Source organism: Lissotriton vulgaris, chromosome 5 (genome assembly GCF_964263255.1).
Source record: "Lissotriton vulgaris chromosome 5, aLisVul1.2, whole genome shotgun sequence".
Classification (NCBI taxonomy): Eukaryota; Metazoa; Chordata; class Amphibia; order Caudata; family Salamandridae; genus Lissotriton; species Lissotriton vulgaris.
Window position 1 is genome coordinate 209788302 of NC_141693.1, and position 15850 is coordinate 209804151.

Sequence of the window (15850 nt, forward strand, 5' to 3'; positions counted from 1 at the left end):
CTCCACACAATAAGCAATTACGGTACCATAAGTACTCTTAGCAATGAGATGTCTGACCTCTGCAGCCTTCCTGTGGTCGTCGTCATTCTCCAGCAGTCGTACATCCACCCCAAGGCAACGAAGATAGCGCCCTAGGCCTTGCAGCATATTATCACAGACCACACGGAACTGTTGGGTGGACACCTGAGGTGGGAAGTCCGTGATGTTCGGCTGAACACCATGCTTCGATTTCTGCAGAATGGGAAAAACATCTTGAGTTTCCAGAAGGCAAATTCCTGTAGTTGAATCATCCACATATGGGTGCTTGACAGAAAACATGATCATCATTAAAAACTGAATAATACCGTTTTATGATATATTGCTTGTCAGTTAAGGCATATTCATATGTTAATTGTGTTAAACAAACTGGAATTATTTAATGTAGAAGGTTGTCAGAATGTTATTTTTTTATTTGACTGCTGTTGATTTGTCTGTTTGTGGAAACTGTTATATGCAAGATATACTGTTAGAAAATGGTTAATAGAGAGGTTAAAGTCAGAGTAGCAATTTGATGACGACAAACAAGCTTGCAGTACTACAGTGACTACAGTGACTCAATGCCAGTGGTGTTGTGACAATTTTCAGATCACTGAAGTCATAGGGAATGTGAAAACTCCACATCACACAAATATTAATTCTAGCAAATGAGCCACAGAGGGTGTGCATTTTGTAGAACACTGTTACAAATATATTACTAAAGTAAGATATAGGTGTGCACTGTCATTTATAATCAGCATATTTTCCATCAAAATGGCAAAAAAAGCAGTATAACTACACTTTTACTGATAAAACTATATAGCGCACAGACTGAATTTTTTGTGTAAACTGGATTTCAGTGAATATTTATCATTTGAGTATCACCAAGTCAATTGTCTTAATTTGTTTCGAGTCTAAAATCTTTGTTTCCATCACAATTCAGAATTACAAACAAATACACTTGATTTTTGCTTTACTTTTTTGGGTTAACCATTCTTTATTGATTTTTCAATGATTAGCAGCCACACCAATAAGTTGTAGTCGGTCAAGCTTCTCTGAGTAGGCTTATCTAAGCATATGACCATCATATGTTCGCCAAAACAGGTCTAACGCTAAGGCATCTGCCATGGTGCATTGAATACTGTACCCATATCCCCGACCAGATGATAGGAGAAAGTCATCAACATCAAAACTACCATGGAATACTAACAATAATGAAGGGTGAGCAAGGCTAAGAGAGGACATGCTGAGACAAAGTATGATAAATTATCATTAATTTCCAGGTGCCCGACGGCGAAAATCACGGTATAGGGAAGAGTTTAGTAGACTGTGCAGAAAGCGTTGGTAGGATGCAACTACCTGATATCTAGCATTATGACGAGTCTCCTAATAGATATTTTTTTATTGAAAATCCAAAGGAACTTCTCAGAGTACTCTTACCTTTTCACCTTCTCAGGAGATTAGAAGCATTTCCGACTTTGAAACACTGAATAGGATATTCTAGTAAATCCTTCAACATGCACTGAAAGTTCAACTAAGGGACAAAATTAACAAGTTTCTTACCTTCAGTAATGCATTATCTAGTACAGATAATGTCTAGCTGCAAATTCCTTACCTTTGAATTTCCCAGGCGTCAGGCTGGATCCTGACGCCTGGAACCCAGCTCGAGCAATACCCCTTGCGCGCTCCAGTCGTGTGGCTCCATTCGGCTCCACATGATGTCGTCGGCCATCGTTCGTGTCGGTTATGACGTCGCAGTCACCTATATAGGTGCCACCCAGGCGTACGGATATCAGTACTTTTAGTTTTTTCCACGTCAGAGCGCAGAGCCACGAAGTAACCGGCATAAACGTGTGCAAACTAGGGCCCAAAAAAAATAGAGTAACCCTAGCCCTAACAAAATTAGTCCGCAAAGCAGGGAGGCATGGATTGGCCTGTAAGGAATCTGCAGCTAGATACTGTCTCAACCAGACAATGCGTTAACTAAGGTAAGTAACCTGTTCATCTGATAGAGACTTCTAGCTGCATATTACTTACCTTTGAATTAGATACCCAAGCTAAACTCTTCCAGCGGTGGGTTATGGAACTAGGAAGTCCTGCAGGACCCACCAAGCAAAATGCCCATACCTGTAGACCTGACTGTCCAGGCAGTAGTGCGTGGCAAACGGTTGCAAAGATCCCAATGTTGCTGCCTGATAGATGTCCACGACTGGGACAACCGAGCCAAGGCCAAAGTCGCAGCCTTTCCCTTGGTGGAATGGGCCTTAATCCCTCAGGAGCCTGCTGCTTAGACAGGGCATACACATCTTAATGAAGAGAATGACCCAGCGAGAGATGGTCCTTTTCTGCACTGCCCAACTCTTCTTAGCTCCGACGTACCCTACAAAGGGTTGGTCATTCACCCGGAACGCTTTTGTGCGGACGAGGTAGAATGACAACGCTCTTTTTGGGTCGAGATGGTGGAGACGCTCCTCTTCCTTAGAGGGATGGGGGAGAGAAAAGGAGGTAGGCAGCAAGTTAGACTGACCCAGATGGAATGAGGTCCCCACCTTTGGCAAAAATGAAGCACAGGAGTGAAGCATCACTTTGTCTGGAAAAAACATCATGTAGGGAGGTGTACAAGATAGCGCCTGCAACTCACTCACCCTCCAGGCAGATGTTATCCCCACAAAAAAGGCTGTCTTGATCGTAAGCAGCTGGAGGGGACAACTTTGCAGATGCATGAAAGGAGCACACATAAGAAAAATGCGGACCAAATGAAGGACCTACTGCGTCATAACTAAAGGCGTGGGTGGAAACAAGTGAGCCAGCCCCTTCAAAAACATATTTACAATTGGAGACCTAAAGACAGAGGGTTCGTCTGGCAGATAGAGCAGAAAGATAACCCTTAAGTGTACCCAAAGCAGAGCCCTGCTCTACTCACAACGAAAGGCATAGCTGAGCAATAGCAGCCTTGGAAACTGACACTGTGCATTCTCTTCAGTGGCGAACTGACCTAACCAAGAATCTCCCCAGTGGTCAAAGAGACCTTGCACCACCTCCGACTGGAGACGCCATTCATGATCCACTAGGCCCCGACGGCTGAGTTTGTCCGCCCTGGCGTTCTGAGAACCTGCCAGGTGTTGAACCACAGGGTTATGCCCTGCTATTCCAGCCATTTCTAGAGACGCGGGGCCTCACGACAAAGGGTCCACAATGCCACCCCGCCCTGCTTGTTGCAATACCACATGGCGGTGGTGTTGTGTGTGAACACCTGCACTAACTTCCCCTTGACAGGGGAAGAAATGTCTTCAATGCCAACCAAATCGCTCGAAGTTCCAAGAAATTGATGTGGAGCCCGACACCACCAAAGACCAGTGTCCCCTGATCATCACCTCTCCCAGATGGCCGCCCCATCCCAGAAGTACCGCATCTGTTAAGACTGTGGGATCTGGTTGGGGAAGGGAGAGGGGTCTGCCGTTGACCAAATTGCGGTACATTAACCACTACTGCAGATCTCTTGCAGTTCCTTCCGAGATCTGGACCACATCGGTGAGTTTTACCCGATGCTGTGCACACTGGACTTTCAGGTCCCACTGCAGAACCTGCATAGGTCACCTGGCATGCTTTACCAACAGGATGCAGGAGGCCATGATACCCAACAGCCTCAGAGTTAGTCTCACCAAAATACAGGATAGAGGCTGAAACATCGGAATCATAACCTGAATATCCTGGAATTGCTGCCCGGGAGGATAAGCCTGAAACTGCACTGTGTCCAGAACAGCCCAGATGAAGGAGAGCATCCGAGAAGGAGTTAGGTGTGACTGCAGTACGTTTCTAGAGAGCCCCAGGGAACGCAGGAGATTTGCCATAGTCTGAAGGTGGGACACGACAGCCTGGAGCGAGGACACAGTCGTTGAGGTAGGAGAAGACTGACACACCTAACCTGCGTAGATAAGCTGCAACCACTACTATCACTTTGGTGAACACCCGAGGGGCACTGGTAAGTTCTAAGGGGAGCACAATAAACTGAAAGTGCTTGTGGCCTACCTTGAACTGCAGGTAACACCTGTGGCACGGCAGAATGGGAATGTGAAAATACGTGTCCTGTAGGTCCAACACTACCATCCAGTCTTCTTGGTGTAGGGCAGGCAAGACCTGGGCTAAAGAAAGCATCTTGAACTTCTCCTAGAAGTAGAGATTGATGGTCCGAAGATCTAAAATGGTCCGCAACTTTTTTTTTTCTCCAGAATCAGAATGTAGTGGGAATAACAGCCAATGCCTACTTCTGAATCCGGGACCCTCTCTATAGCTGCCTTGGCCATGAGAGCTGTAACTTCCTCTTGGAGCAGGTTTTAAATGGTTCTACGCAAGCCGTTCTTGTTCTGGCAGAATGGGAGGAGGAAAAAAAAAGAAAGTCAGAGAATAGCCTTCCTGAATGAACTGCAAGACCCACGTTTCCAATGTTATGGACCTCCAGTGGGGGAGATGATGATGGATGGATTCTCCCATCAACTGGAGTGGTGTGGTCTTGCAGAGTCAGACTAGTAGTGTTTGTAGGCTGCGGCTGCCGAGGGCAGAGTGACCAACGACTTCTAGCTTCCATTCCCAGAAAGGAATGAACAGCGTCCACCTCCCCGCACAACATGGGAAGCCTGCGCAGAACGGTGGCTGGGATAGGGCTGCACGGCTAGAACCCCTGTCTGTTGCCACAAAAGGGGACAAAGTTAGACTGACCACGAGGTGGATAAGAGAGGCCCATGAATCTGGCCGTAGCTCGAGAGTCCTCGAACTGCTCTAAGGCCGAGTCTGCTTGGTCCCCAAAATGACGAGATCCATCAAACGGCATGTCCATCAAGTTTGCCTGCACAACGCCCGAGAAGCCAGAATGCTCCAAGCCAGGTGTGGCGCTGCGAGGCCACAGTTGACGAGATTGCTCTGCCCAGCGAATCAGTCGCGTGAAGGCTACACCTTATGGTAAATTTTCTCTCTAGTACTTAACCACCTGAGAGTACAGCCTGGGCCTCCTCCAGAACTTGTGGCAGCACTTGCACAATCGTCTCCCAAAGGGAGTGGGAGAAATGGCCCAATAAGCCTGCAATAGTCACCGACCACAATGCCAGGCTGGAGGAAGTAAACATCTTCTTCACAAGCGATTGTAGCATCTTGGATTCCCTATTCGGAGGGGTGGAACGGAACGCACCCTGGGAGGTAGAAGCCTGCACCACCAAACTTTCAGGCGCAGGGTGTGGGCAGAGGAACTTTGGTTCACCAGTAGCCGGACTATGTCGGCCTGCAATTGTCCTATTCACAGGCGCCCCTGTTCTAGGTTTGGACCACGTGCCTAGAAGGACATCAATAAGTGCCTCATTGAAGGGCAAAAGGGTTTCAGAGGTGGAAGCCACAGGCTGAAGCACTTCGTTCAGGAGATTAGTCCTGACCTTCAAAGAGGGAAACTTTAGTTCGAGGACCTCAGCTGCTCTCTTGACCACTGTGGGAGACTGGCTTAGTATATGGTGCTAACTCATGTAAGTGGAGCACCTTGCACTATTCTAGACAATACTTATGGTGATTTTATTGGCCTCAGACAACCTTAGAAAGCTCTCTAAGTGGTAGCTGTGGAGAGCAGCCCTCAGGCTTAGTCCAGAAGGAGTGTGAAGCAGCTTGTTTTACCTGTACTAATCATATAATGTATGTTAAACGAAAAAGAACCACACAGCGTAGTAATAAAAATATGTATTTATTATAAACACTCACTAATACATTGTAATATCTCGTCCCCTGAGATATAACCACAATACACACAATACTTTAGTAAGAAAACACATAAGTAGCAAAAATATACAGTGGTCTCAAAGGGGAGCCCAAACCATTTACTAAGGAAGTGGAATGCGACCCACAACCTTAAGTTGAGACTGGACGCAGAAGACGTAGATGTGTTGGGGACCAAATGAAACACCCAAGGTAAGTACCCAGGAACCCCACGGAGGCTGTGTGTAGAGTGGGAACATGACCGCATGATCAGCACAAGTCAATGGGGAAGTGACAGTTGTAGTTTTTAAGAAGGATCCTTCCCAGAGAACCCTGAAGAAAGTCACCCCACCCGTGGATACCCCGGGAACCAGGATACCTACACCAGGGAGGACAGGTGCATAGGTGTGAAGTGACGTCAGAAACCACGGTAGACCATAATGGAGGACTTTATTAAAGATGCCACTGGCGAAGAAGTTGAAAGAGTCTGGTGGAACCTAAGGGTAGATTCAGAATGAGAGGTACCTGCAAATAGAGGAAACAGAGTCTATGCCACTCAGGAGTGACCAGAAGGTACAGAAGACGAATGCCAACGGATGTCAGAAGATGCAGGAGAGTGGACGGTGACCTTGGCACTGTAGCTGTGCGGACCAGCCAATGCTGTGGAAGACCAGGAGCCATTCACAAGCTGCCCACATTGGATGTCAAGAACCAGGGGGTTGTGTGCTGCAGGAGCACCAACCAGCATGGGCAGCGTCAACAAACGTGGCATACGAAAAAGGTGCAGTGTCGGAACCAGCAAGGTCCAAGGGACTCACTAAGTGTAGGTTAGTTAGTTAGAGTAGGATCCAAGCAAACAGGGGAGTGCACAGGAACCAAAGCAGACTCTCGAGAGGAACCACAGGCTGCAGGCACAGGAGTAGCAAGAGGACCTCGAGCAGCTCACCAATGATGCAGTCCCACGGTGCAGAGGATACGGCGAGGACAAAGATCTTAGTAGCAAGAGATGCTGGAGGCTAGAGTTTCTTGGAGTCCAAAGATCTCTGTAAAATAGAGTCAATAAGCCTTGGCAACAGCAAGTCAATGTGGTGCACAGGGGTACTGCGCTCATGAGGTATACTGGCTTCAAACTTGCTGTGAAGACAGTGCAGGCCTCAACAGAGTTGCAGAACCACCACCTGTGTTAGTGAACCTCCATGCGAGATTTCTTTGGGTGTCTTGGATGTCCCCAGGCCTGTAGAGGAACCTGTATTGAGCAAAGATGATGCAGAAGTATGGCAAGACGATGAGACCAGGAGCAGCAGGAGTCTTCCCAGTGGAGTCTCGGTTCCTACAACAAAGTCCAACAAAGTCTAAAGTGCCCAGGCGGTTGAAGATGAAGTGGTTTCAGATCTGAATCTTGTCCCATGACGAACCAATCACAGGTAAGCCCTTAAGTACCCTCTAATGTCCTTTGTTAGTTTTCGTGCCAGAGTGGGAGCCAATGGCTCCCTGAACTGCTTCCAACTGGAGTATGCAAGAAGGGCACCAAACGTGCCCTTCAAAGAAGTCTAGAGGCGTTGGCAAGTGCCCTCACACTGGCCCAATATGTAAATGTAAATGTACAGGAATTTATATAGCGCAAATCACCAAGCGGTTTTTAAGCGCTTGCTTAGGGAACCCGTCCTGGTATTCCCCTGTGAGATAACCCCGGCAGGGTATCCGCAAGGTGAAAACCATGCATCCCACCGCGAGGGGCCGTTGTGGAGATTAAGCAAGCTATTGCGCAGAGTGTGAACCCGTGAATCGAATAGGCACCGAAGGGAGAATTGTCGAGTCCATGGACATTTTAGGACTCAAGACCTCGCCGGGAATTGAACCCTGGTCCCGGGATGACCTCTGCTTCCAAGTCTGCCTCCTCTAACCAGTGAGCCACACTTCTCCAATACACCAAGTCCTGTCTGGGAGGTGGTCACACCTCCTTGTGACAGGAAACCTATTGCCCTGCCTTCCCCTGCTCGAGCTTGGCTCAGCCGCAGGACGGCAGAATTGTGTCTGTGGTTGGCAGCAGCCATAGTTTACTGTCAGACACTGGAAGACTGGTACCAGGAGCACTGAGGGCTTCCCGGAGGGGGCCAACATTACATGGAATCATACCTCCAATACAGTTTGTGGTGTTGGGGTATGATTCCAACATGTTTGATAACAAGCATGCCAGGGTAAGTTGCAGCCAGTTTAGAGTTAGCCATCGCGTAGTGACAAATTGCCACTCTATGTATCATAATGGCTGATGCACTTACAGCCCTGGAGAATAGACTTCGGGGATTGTAGGGGAGTCCTGCTTTTACAGGTGGATTCTTGTTGTTTATACATATTCTGTCACGGAGAACGAATCCACGCTACCTTTCTCTCTCTCCCCTTTTTTGTCATTGGCATGCAGGGACACCTTCACACTAATAACCAGGCACCCTGCCTTCAGGATTGAAAGGCCTGCTTTAGAGGTGACTTACAGGTTTTAAGTGCAGTGAACTCAGATTAAAGAAAATGTATATCTGTCACAAGTGGTGCTAGAACCAGCTTACACAGGCTGAAATGGCAGGCCTGCAGTCACACTATGAGTGGTCTCCCAGGGGTGGTGTCGATGAATACATGCTTCATCCCATGGGGGACCCCTGGAGTACCTATGCCCTGGGTACCTTGGTACCATATACTAGGGACTTAAAAGGGTACACCAGTAGCCAATCTTGGGGGTACCCAAGTACTCACCATGGTCCAATTAAGGGAGGAAACAGAGTGACTGAGGTCCTGATTAGCAGAATCTCCGTCAGGCTAGTCAGAAAACAGAATGACAACAGCAAAAAAGTGGGGGTAACCATGAAAGCAAATCCCAAAGTACTTAACATCATTATAAAAAAAAGAAGGCAAAGGGCCCAATGTAGAGTTTATGAGCAACAATGACTACATGAAAGAAATTGACAGACAGTTATCAGAAGGCTTAGCCTACATAAAACTACCTAGCAATCCCTTAAAGGACATAACCAAAGAAATTGAACCTAGACTTACTTACTGGTGAGATCAATGTCTTATCAGTGACATTGAATTCAAGTATATATTTATTCCATATTCACGAGTACCATGTATGTATTTTTTACCTAAGATTGACAAGACAAGAGACCTTCCACCGGGCAGTCCCATAATTTCAGGGGTTGATTCTCTCACTGAGCGGATTTCGGACTACATAGATGTATTTTTAAAATGATGTGTACACAAACTTCCATCCTACAAACAGGAAACTAAGGATCTTTTTTAGCAAACGAGGACATAGAATGGGTGAACAATTATGTAACATTGGCTGTCAACTTCTTATACAGATATATTCCCCAGTGGAGGCTCCTCCGCTAAGGCGGAGGAGCGTCACCCCACTTCTTTGAAGCAGTGAAAGAAAGGAAACATAAAATAATAATAACGCGAGGGTATTATCATTTTATGTTTTCCTGCTGCAGCAGGTTTGGGGGCGGGCTGATCCGATGACAGAGGACAGGGAGAGGAGTGGTTTGCCCACTTCAAGTGCGCATGAATGTTTGGCCGGCCCTCTCAAGCCGGCCAAACGTTAATGCACACTTTACATGTTCTCCACGCAGGCTGCATTACAGCCTGTGTGGAGAACATGCCCAGGCTCCCATTCCCTGGCTGAGCGCTGAAACATGGCACTCATACTAGTCAAATCGCTGCTTTACAGGGTTGTGATTAACTCAGGGGAGCCACAGTGCTTACCAATCACAACACTGCATTGCAGCGCTGTGATTGGCTCAGGGTTGCCTGAGTGCTTCCTGCTCCAGCCCCAAGGGAGAGACGGTGATGGAGACACAGAGGAGAGACGCGGGATCAGGTAAGTTTCTTTATTTTTTAAACCCCCTTACCCACCCAGATCCGTGCCGGCCGCCACTGGTATTACCCTAGTAAGAGGAAAACTTGCTCTTGCCTCTACTCTCTCGGCCAGAGATAAGACACTATATGAACACACTGAAATGATCCTTGACCTAACCAGACATGTACTTGAAAATAATGTTTTATTACACAAAAGTGACTGGTATACATAGGCCAGGGTGTTGCCATGGTTTCTACATTTTCCCACTCATACGCCAATCTGTACATGGGTAATTTTCTAATGGGTACATCTGTGGTCACACTGCCTTTCGGAAATCTTGGACCATATATTGTATTCGGGAAGATATATTGATGACATTTTTGTCATTCGGACAGACAGCTTGACACTATTGACTTTACTTTTTCAACATCTGAACAACAATCCATAGTTCTCAGACGTCATCATATACACGGACGGGACAAAGATTGTCTCTAAACTTTTTTAAAAACCTACTTCATGTAACTATTCTACATGCAGGCAGCGTGCACCCGTCTGCATAGATTAATGTCATTCATTGGGGTGAAATGAATCTCCTTAGACGAAACTGAGGTGACAACCACATCTTTATGAAAGAACTAGACCTACTCAAGCTTTGCTTCAAACACAGGGGCTAGACTGATACTATTCTAGAAAAAAGCACATGACAGGATTATTAGAACAGAACAGAGCTCCCTTTTGAAACACAAGTCAAAGAAATACAAGAGCAATCAGTGATTGGCTCTGAACACCAAGTACAGTACACAAAGCCAGAAAGTGTACTAATGTTGTAACAAACATTGGCTCATACTAAAATTGGATCCCACTGTGAAGAAACATTTCAGCTAAACCCATGGTCACATATAAAAGAGGTACTACTTTGAGAAATATCTTATGCCCCAGTTACATTACGTCTAATCCTTGTGAAATGATGGGTTCTTGGCTTCCTAGCAAGCCTAAAGGCTTTTTCAGGTGTACTAAATGCAATGTATGTCAATATGCTATTGACAAACTTACATGTTTCAAGTACAACACTGAGTACAAACACCACATACAACAGTTCATTAACTATAATACCAAATTTGTGAACTATTGCGTAATCTGTACAAGTTAAAAGATTTATGTGGGAAGTACCATTAGACCCCATAAAGAAAGTATACAAGAATACATAAGGGCGATCAAGAACAACAATGCAAATTACCCTCTGGCTACTCACTACAACACCACACATTTGGGATCAGAACGAATACATACCAAATTTCATGCTATATCGCACTTGGAATGTGACCCTAGAGGAGTGATAGAAACTTGACCTTAAGGAGAGCAGAGACCAAATTGATTACTAGACTCAGAGCAATGGAACAAGACTTGAATATTGACAGGGAACTGCATGTGTTTTTGAAAAACTCAAAGAAATAAGAACCTTTTTCTCGATATATAGAGATGATACTCTAATATCACATGCTGCCTTGTAAACAAAGTCGTAACTGAGGATTTATGTGCCATAAATCTATTGACCCATCAATTCTTTGTTGAATGAACAACAATACATGTACATGTCTTCAAAATAACAGAACTGAATGGTGTTTAATGTTACATCTTATCCATACTGAATAATTATACTGTTTTCAAGTATGAGAAGAGTGCTAATTGTTATGTGTACAATGTTTAAATAAAACCTCTTTTTTTAAATGAGTTGAATTTGCGGAGGCCTATGGACAGTGCATATAGGCCTTGATTTATATTGTACTTGTCTAAATGTACTAGGGAACATTATACTATGGCTATATAAATAGATGTTTGACTATTTTGGGTGACATCATGTTCTTTGTATTCACTATACTATAGATTCCTATACTGCAACCTGTATACTTTTCTGTAGTTCTCCTCATTTTTGGGTTTATTTCCCACTCTTGGACTTTACCTTTTCTCGAAAATAATTATTTTAGCTAGAGTTCAAAATCATATGACGTTATCAGATTTTGACTATCGCACCTTACTAGACTGGCCCAATGGCATCAAAAAATTTGAACATCCCGCTTTTAATTATGACAACGTCTCTTCTAAATACTCAATGGGCACGTCGGTATCAATAATCTGCACTCAGTCAAGGGATGATTAGTATGGCGTACCTCTAACCCCAAATGTGCACCTAGATGCTAGTCTCGTTTCACTTTTTGACGTTTTGTGTTTGAATACGTTGACCTCTTGCATGGTCTGTCCTCAACTTCCTGGATGCCAAACTTGCATTCGACATATGAGACATTTCAGGTAATAGACTACGGTGCATTTACCTGGTGTACAAAATGATCCTCGTTTATTGATGATAATAACTGCCAAACATCTTAAGGTAGGTTTCTTCGAAAGATATAATGGACACGTGAGCATTAACGTTTTACACTTGGTCAAGGGTTGACCAATACGATGGACCATTAACCACAGAAATGCACTTGGCAGCAGGTCCGTTTTAACTTTCCGAAGTTTCGTGTTGAAATAGGCTGACTTCTCGGGTGATGTGTTCTCAACTTCCGGAATGCTGAACTTACATGTGACACAAGAGACACCTCAGGAAAATTAACGACTGGGTTTCTGCTTTTAATAATATTGAGAAACAAACATAGTCTTTTGTATTAACGGTTGACCCTCCTATTAGGGGTCTAGCTTTACTCAGATTGTGATGGTTTCACCCTAGCAATGTTTTCGCTATGTATACTAACTTAGACCTGTAACAGCGACTGTGATAATTACCAAATTTTCCAAAAGTGGTTCTAAATAAGTGGATTACCCTTACCAAACTAACCACAGTGATTTTACTTTGTGTATCTGGTTATGTTGGTCTTTTTTTAACAACTATAAACCATTATGGATGCCGTTTAGAATATGGGGGTCATGGTCACTGCCACACCCGAAACACTTGTCACTTTTAGTATATGGACTATGATTAAGGTAAACTTCGACTGTGTTGCTTGGGTTTTTTGTAACTGTCAGGTCTCCTCTTTTTTATTATGAATGATGTAGACCGTTTTCATTTTGACACCTTTCCTTTATTTTTGCTGCAAAGTATTAACGTTGGCCACTCAAGCTTGTTCAACTTGAGTAGCTAATTATAAATGTGTCTTCCTATTAGATGGTGGATATTATCAAGGTTTCTCCCATACTATGTGGCCAATACTTTAATAATAGAAGGGTCACTCACCTACCTTTATTCTCCACAAAGATATTGGAAAGATTACTATATACCAAGTAATTTAGGTATATTCTTTATGAGGACAAGGGCCGTTTTCTGTCAGAATGGCAAAATCTATTTCCATTCATTGTTTTTAGTTTTGTTAATAGTCTTAACTGTGTTAGGTGTGACTTAAACGTATATTTAACTACGGTGGGTTATCTGTTTATGCCTAAATCTACTGGACCATCCTTATTTATATCAAGTACTTAGGTGAAAACTCGTCTGCAGGGGAAATCCTTATTTATATATGTTAATGCATAGACATTACTAACATGGTTCTTTCCGTCTCCTTCCCATTGTTGGATCATTGCTCATTGCAGACACTTTGCCATTGACTATACTGACCATAGTTGGCTGAGAGGACGTACCGGTTACGGAAATAAATATATTCTTCAAGACTTTCTCAGGTTGGATTTACATAAACCAAAGTATATGTAGACTTTCTTCTCATTTACAAATAAATGAAGGGCTAATATTTGCACTCTTTTACTATTTTTATTAGAAGGCCTGTGGCTTTTCTTCTTGCGTGTGGCTATTACTCAACTAGACGCTCAACCAACCTTTCAGGATGCATATGTTCCTACCTTGACTCCGCTAATTAGGATTATAATGCATTTCCCTAGTTTGATGTTGATTATATCTTTTTATCCTTCATTTTCCGTTTAACTTTCAAATATCAGTATATCCACTTGTCACCTTCTGACCTGAAATCTATCATTGAGATCAGTACTCTTGTCTGGTTTTCTTTTTTCCTCTCCTCACTTATGAATATCTTGACATATACCTCTTCTCAAAAGGGCAACCTTTGCTGTTTTATGACATTACATTTCCAATCAACCATCTCGTAAGCTTTGGGGAGCACCAGTATATCGAACCACAATACTTCCTTTCGCCCCTTATTTTACTTTTACCCTTTTTTTAACCTCACCCTCCCTCTATACTTCGATCAAGTAGATCTAAGGGATCGTAATACTTCTCTCATCCTCGTTGAAGGTTTACTCACGTAACCTCTCGTAAATTCCAAGTAATGTTCCTAAATACTTTGGGGAGGACAACCATAATGGACCTCTTCCTTCTTGGAACTTTGAGACACGTTCATGATGCTAAAGAGGTGCATATGGCATAATAACATGTTTAACTGACTGTATATGTATACATGTTTACAGCCTTGAAGAAGTCACCTAATGTCAAAACACGTGTCGGCTGTCTTTTCCTGTTTTCAAAACACGTCTAAAGACATCAAAGTATCTGTCTTCTGTCATCAATGAAACACATATTTAACAGAACAGCAAGTATTTTGAAAGTTGTAAATGGCTTATGTTGGTCTGCTTGTGTGTGCTCTGGTATTGCAGTTAATACAGTTTACACATATTAACCTTTTGGAACTTTTTGTTAAGGGCATCCTTGGTAGTCAGATGTTATATACCATAACAGCACCAACAATACTTCATATGTTATTGTTTAATTAATAGACATTTCATTGTACTAAATGTAAGAGGTTAGGTTGAAAAAAACACTACTATCCATTCTTATTGCACTGGGCAACTTGTCTGGGGAATAAACCTGTTCCGTTCTTCATAGCTCCATCATTTGTGGTTCATATTATAACTACAAATGACTTGTCTCTAAAAGACCTTAGAGAAAAACTAACACCAGTGTTAGTGAGAGGAAATTAGGATTTGCCTCTTATGAGCAAAATATTCCAATTTTCCACTTGCTTAACATAGGGATGCTCTAGGCCCTAGGAGCCAGGCCAGGGAGGCAGAAACACTGTTGGTTTTTGGGGGCGTGAGGTGCAGCTTGACATCAAGACAAGTTGGCCATAACCCCATTTTCTGTTTTCTTTCTTTTTTAGGTCGAAGGCCTAAAAGGCTGCGCTTGCGCAGAGTTAGGTCTGAGATTTAATGACTCTCAGTAGCGCAGAAGGTCCCGCCTCCCTGCCCTGTCTCTCCTTCATTGGCTGGCTTCCTAAACGGAGGCCAGCCATTGGAGGAGAGATCAGTCACTCCGATGTAGCCCCGTCCTTTTCGGATTTGGGGGCGTGATTTTTGATGTTCTTTAGACAGTGACGTTGTCTGTCACTCAGAACTTCAAAACCACGCCCCCAAGTCCGAAATTTGCCGTAGGATTCTAAATGCCATTTTCCCCTGATCGTCTCTGCTAGAAGTCGCTGTTACGAAGCTCTTGAAACGGGTAAGTGTTTTCGTTTACATGTAAGCCATGTTTTTTTTTTATTTAGGCTAATCTTATGTTTTTTTCTTTTTTGTAGGTCCAACATGGCCCGTGGCGTCTTCCTGCAGCTATGTGCGGCGCTGTGCCTGGAGCGGTTCCGATCCGCGGCTCTTTTGCAGATTGAGGCCAGCTATCTTTTCTATTTTAATAACCTTATTGTTTGTTTGTCTTTTGTAGGTCCAACATGGCCCGTGGCGTTTCCCTGCAGCCGATTGCACCGCTGTGGACGAAGCTGTTCAGACGGGTATGTATGTTGCTGTTGTTTTCGTCTAAAAGTAAGCCATTTTTTTTTTTTAGGCTAATCTTATGTTTCTTATCTTTTTTCTAGGTCCAACATGGCCCGTGGCGGCTTCCTTCAGCAATGTGCACCGCTGTGCCTGGAGCGGTTCCGATCCGCGGCTCTTTTGCAGATTGAGGTCAGCTATCTTTTCTATTTTAATAATGTTATGTTTTCTTTGTCTTTTGTAGGTCCAACATGGCCTGTGGCGTTTCCCTGCAGCCGATTGCACCGCTGTGGACGAAGCTGTTCAGACGGGTATGTATGTTGCTGTTGTTTTCGTCTAAAGTAAGCCATTTTGTTTTTTTAGGCTAATCTTATGTTTCTTATCTTTTTTCTAGGTCCAACATGGCCCGTAGCGTCTTCCTGCAGCGATGTGCACCGCTGTGCACGGAGTGGTTCCGATCCGCGGCTCTTTTGCAGATTGAGGTGAGCTATCTTTTCTATTTTAATAATCTTATGTTTTGTTTGTCTTTTGTAGGTC

General features: G+C 44.0%; 1 protein-coding gene across 2 annotated transcripts in view; it reads right to left on the reverse strand.

Annotated features, from left to right (window-relative positions):
• The window catches only part of EXD3 (exonuclease 3'-5' domain containing 3), a 2419489-nt gene that overhangs the window by 920628 nt on the left and 1483011 nt on the right, over nucleotides 1–15850 (reverse strand). For both annotated transcript variants that reach the window (XM_086921181.1, XM_086921182.1), the window contains one exon: nucleotides 58–231. In XM_086921181.1, the coding sequence (XP_086777307.1) occupies nucleotides 58–231 (174 nt within the window). The remainder of the gene's footprint in view (nucleotides 1–57; nucleotides 232–15850) is intronic.